The sequence below is a fragment of the Procambarus clarkii genome, chromosome 81 (genome assembly GCF_040958095.1).
Source record: "Procambarus clarkii isolate CNS0578487 chromosome 81, FALCON_Pclarkii_2.0, whole genome shotgun sequence".
NCBI classification, from domain to species: domain Eukaryota; kingdom Metazoa; phylum Arthropoda; class Malacostraca; order Decapoda; family Cambaridae; genus Procambarus; species Procambarus clarkii.
In genome coordinates this window covers 16,864,524-16,869,595 of record NC_091230.1, presented here as the reverse complement: position 1 = coordinate 16,869,595, position 5,072 = coordinate 16,864,524, and the positions used below count along the sequence as shown (strand labels likewise).

Genomic DNA, 5,072 nt, shown 5'->3' with positions numbered 1-5,072 from the left:
CCAAAGGGGATAGGATTTGGCGGTGGAATGTGGGCGACGGATTCCGAGCGCTCAAATTCGAGAGAGGATGACGGTTCGAGTGTGGACCATGACATCATAGTGGATCAACTCCTCCACTATTACGCTACACAAGGATCAACAAGGGTCGTTTTCACACTGGACCAAAATTTATCCGAAAATCTACGAGACGCCGATCTCAACTCTAAGGCTTCGTGTCCTGCTTACATCACCTTCGCTGGGAACATATCTATGGCTCAGAAACTCTTCCTGATGACAAACAAGAACTGGGACAAATATTTCCTAATGCGTAAACACGTTATCATCACTTACAGCAAGCAAGCTGCACTGGTGGACTTCCTTAACCAGGGAGAGATCAACACTATGACAAACTTGCTCTTCCTACGATTAGTTGCAAATTCCTCATCTCTGCAAGTCTTGACCAACCGCCCTTATGACCGACCGAGTGTGCACACGCTCATTACCTGGCAAGGGGGACCTGTCTCCCGGAGGAAGAACCTCTTCGTGGATAAACTGGCTGATCTGCACGGCCACAAGATGCGGGTTGTCACGTTCCACTTTCCTCCAAGGATCTTCTTTGAGGAGCTGAGGGACGGAGGTCAGCTACTCTACGGGGTAGACATTGAGGTAGGTAGTCTATTGTGTGTGTGTGTGGGTGTACTTACCTAGTTGTTGTACTCATCTAGATGCACTTGCGGGGGTTGAGCTTTGGCTCTTTGGTCCCGCTTCTCAACTGTCAATCAACTGGTGTACAGGTTCCCGAGCCTACTGAGCTCTATCATATCTACACTTGAAACTGTGTATGGAGTCTGCCTCCACCACATCACTGCCTAATGCATTCCTTTTGTCAACTATTCTGACGCTAAACAAATTATTTTTAATGTCTTTATGGCTCATTTGGGCACTCAATTTCCACCTGTGTGTGAGCGTGAGCGTCCCTACATGACTCCAGGTGATAATATAGTGACGTGCTCAACAGGTGGTGAAGGCCCTCAGCACCACCCTCAACTTCTCCCTGAGCTTCAGGCGGCCGTCAGACGGGGAGATGTGGGGATGGGAGCAAGAGAACGGGTCATGGACGGGTCTCATGGGGGACTTGCAGCGTCGCAGAGCGGACATCGGCGTCGCTGACCTCTACATCATGGAACAATACTTCACAATCATCGACATGTCGCGGGAGTACGACATCGAGTACCTGTGCTTCGTTAACCCGACGCTTGGACCGCTTCCTCAGTGGATGGCCCTGGGCCTTCCCTTCCTGCTGGAGACCTGGGTGGCCATTCTGGTGACGGTGTTGGTGGGCATGTTGGCGATGGTTGTGATGGCGTGGCTCGGCCTCCGCAGCCGATGGATGACGGGAGAATCTCTCTGGTTCCACGACAGCGGCAACATCTGCCTTCTCCTCTATTCTGGCGTCCTGAACACAACTTGGATCCGCGAACCATCGACTTTCTTCCTCCGAGTCTTTGTTTTACTGTGGAGTCTTGCGTTTTTCATCGTGGCAGTGGCTTACAAGGGCTCTCTGGTATCCTACCTGACGGTGCCGCTGCAGCAGCCGCCCACCGACACTCACAAGCAGCTCCTGGAGAAAGGCGTCAAGGTGGGCAGCATCGGACTAACCCTCAAACGAGTGATGGAGAAGAACGCAGACATATATGTGAGACGTCTGGCTGAGAGGTACCAGCTCGTCCCCTCCACCAGCGAGGGACTCCAGCGCACCGTCCTAGGTCAGTACTACCTCAATGGGGAGGGCGACAGGAGGAAAGGGCGATATATTATAATCTTTCTTGTAATGTTGATCACTTCCAGGCAGTTACTCCTTCCTGGAAAGTAGGGGGTTCTTGGAGTACACTATCGCCGTCGACTACACCGACAGGAAGGGCCGAGAAAGCCTCCATATCATGAAGGAGTACGTCGCGCCCTTCGGCATCGGCCTGGCCTACCCCAAGTACGCTCCGTACATCGTCAAATTTAACCAGGTCATTATCAGGATCAAGGAGGCGGGGCTCGCCAAGAAGTGGTTAGACGACATCATCCTTAGACGTAAACAAGCCAAGATATCCAGCGGGGACAGCCAGGTGAGATAACCGAGGTGAAGTAGCCAGAAATGGCTAGGAGTAGGAGGCAGGTATAGGACTCCCCAGGTGAGGGAGGCAGGTGTAGGAGTCCCCCAGGTGAGGGAGGCAGGTGTAGGAGTCCCCCAGGTGAGGGAGGCAGGTGTAGGAGTCCCCCAGGTGAGGGAGGCAGGTGTAGGACTCCCCAGGTGGCCATAAGGTGCGACCTCCAGCACGCATCTCTACGTAACAAGAACACAGTACAAACCCTCTGGACACCACCTTGTGGTTACCTTGTGTTTGTTTCGGGGCTTAGCGTCCCCACGGCCCGGTCATCGCCCAGGCCTCCTCGTTGATGGTCTGATCAACCTGGCTGTTGGACGTGGCTGCTCGTAGCCTGACGTATGAGTCACAGCCTAGTTGATCAAGTTTCCTTTGGAGGTGTTTATCCAGTTCTCTCTTGAACACTGTGAGGGGTCGGCCAGTTATGCCCCTTATGTGTAGTGGAAGCGTGTTGAACAGTCTCGGGCCTCTGATGTTGATAGTTCTCTCTCAGAGTCCTTGTTGCACCTTTGCTCTTCAACGGGGGTATTCTGCACATCCTGCCATGCCTTCTGGTCTCATGTGGTGTTATTTATGTGTGCAGGTTTGGGACCACTCCATAAATCTATTAAAAATTACTGTCGTGTAGTAGTATCACTAATATTGGTAATATTAGTGATACTAATAAGGGATGGTGTAGGAGGCGCGTGGACACGCTCCACAACCCTGGTGTTGGAGTACTGATGGGAGACTCGGGTATAAACAGGTAGGAACATAATCTTCGATGACTAAAAGTTCTTGTAGTAATGACTGGTACTCACTACCGCAGGAGTCAGCTGTGGGCGCCGTGGACGACCCTATGGTGCGGCCCCTCACGACCGACAACCTGCAGGGATGCTTCATCCTCATGATTCTTGGCTACGGTGTCGCCCTCCTCGCCTTCGCTGTGGAGCTCATCACGAAGGACGTCCTCCGCCGCTGCGGGAAGTGGTAGGGTGTCGCCCTCCTCGCCTTCGCTGTGGAGCTCATTACGAAGGACGTCCTCCGCCGCTGCGGGAAGTGGTAGGGTGTCGCCCTCCTCGCCTTCACCGGGAAACTCTTCCTCAAGGTCGTTGTCCTCGGTGGAGGAAGTGGTAGGGTGTCACAGTGGAGTTACTCGAGAATATCGACCATTGCTGCAGGAAGTTCACTCGAATTTCCAGTAAACATCGTGTGAAGATCATATCCAACCACAAAGTGATTCTCGGCCCCACATCAGTCCTGGATATGAAGGAAGTCTTTAGCCGCTGCAGAAAGTTGAAGTGTGACCTTATCATAGAACACGTCAAATAGAAAAATCATCTTTAGCTGCTGGTCCTCACAATACACTCCGGCTTGTGGCTATAGTGTGAACTCTGGCACAGTTTGGACCATTACTGTGTAACTCACGTGTGTGAGAGAGCGAGCACTGCGGCTCGCTAGCATCTCTTACCACTACCAATGTTAACAATACAATGAATATTTTGGACACTTTAAAACACTGAAAATTTATACAAAATATTACGAATGTTTAACAAACTGTAGCGACACTTCCACTAAAGTTCCTATGTCATAATGTTATGTTTACAGACGACTGTGGGGATCAACCGACGCTGCCTCCGTGTTACATCTACAGACTGCCCTGAGTGATCAGCCACGCTGCAATTTATAGCTTCGATGGATATTTCACACATGAACGATTGCTACATTCTGAACACATTTCAATGTGGATATTAGGAAACGTTCAAAGAAACGCTCACTCCTGGTAGTTGTCGAATTAAATGACAAAGCAGAGTTGACGAGACTTTATGTGTGATAAACAAATGAGCAGAGATTGACACACAAAGCAGAAGAAATGAGTAAGAGATTTAGACATTGACCATGATCTGGGAGCAGCAATGAAAAGAAAATGTAGGGCATGATAACAAATATAATTTTTCCTTAGTAGTATCCGATAGCAAGATGTAAGAGCTCCAGAAAGGAAGAAGGAGGAAGAATAGTATTCTTAATTATGAAGATCGCATCAAGGGGCCACACTAACATTTGAAACATTTTCTCTCAAGGCGATAAATCAAGTCAACTAACCACATAATGACTTTGGCACATAGTGCGCTGCACCTTTATCCTCAATTATGACTAACTTAAGAATACGATTTATGCTAAATGAAAAATTAATAATAATCTCATCAAAAACTTCAGTTTTATAGCAAGGCCTAAGACGAGCTGCTGTAAGACAACATCTCTTAGCTGACTGTATTAGGAACATCGTTACCAATCCTACTGAACCCTTGTCTAAAAATAATATATACAATGGAAATGAATGTGCTATACTTATATAACTGCAGTTTGCTTTTCCATTAGAGACCTTCGGCGCCGTGGCCTGCTGCATGGGTAACAGCTTCTCCTCCATATTAATTAACCTACCCTGGCTTTGCGCCCTGAAGAGGCCACTCCAGACCGACAACCTGAGCGCCACTTCATAGTCTCCTGAGACTGATGGATGCCTACATATAGTTTCATATTGTTGGAGAGAGAGTGAGAGAGGTGTGTGAGGCCACCTTGGACCGGAATATGTTAGTGGAGGATTAAACAGATATTGAAGGTCAGATCACCTGACATACGATGATCAATAGATATGAAAGGTCATCACGAGTGATTTTCAGGTATCAGGAGGTCATAAAGAGACAGAATCAACATAAGAAATATACGGATATTAAAAACAGGAATAGCCATCAAGGGTCACCAGAGGTCATCAGGGATATAAATTTGTTATTTGTCAGGGAAATTCACCAAAGGTCACAATAGGTCAGAAGAGATTAAATGAGGTCAAATTACCTTTACCGTTTACCTTAAACTACTTTGTGAGGAGATCCTTACGTTTGACCCCGGGGAAGTTAAGGTCAATGGATGGTTACTTTAACTTCGTGCGCGATAACGGGT

At 48.6% G+C, this 5,072-nt stretch overlaps 1 protein-coding gene across 1 annotated transcript; it reads left to right on the top strand.

The window, feature by feature from the left end:
- The first annotated feature begins 929 nt into the window (after window positions 1-929).
- LOC123773087 (ionotropic receptor 21a-like) lies at window positions 930-4,465 on the top strand. The gene is made up of 3 exons (XM_069315549.1): window positions 930-1,848; window positions 1,895-2,096; window positions 2,944-4,465. Exons 1-3 carry the CDS (start codon window positions 1,064-1,066, stop codon window positions 3,106-3,108), a joined length of 1,152 nt encoding a protein of 383 aa, XP_069171650.1. The 5' UTR covers window positions 930-1,063; the 3' UTR covers window positions 3,109-4,465.
- Window positions 4,466-5,072: the final 607 nt, after the last annotated feature.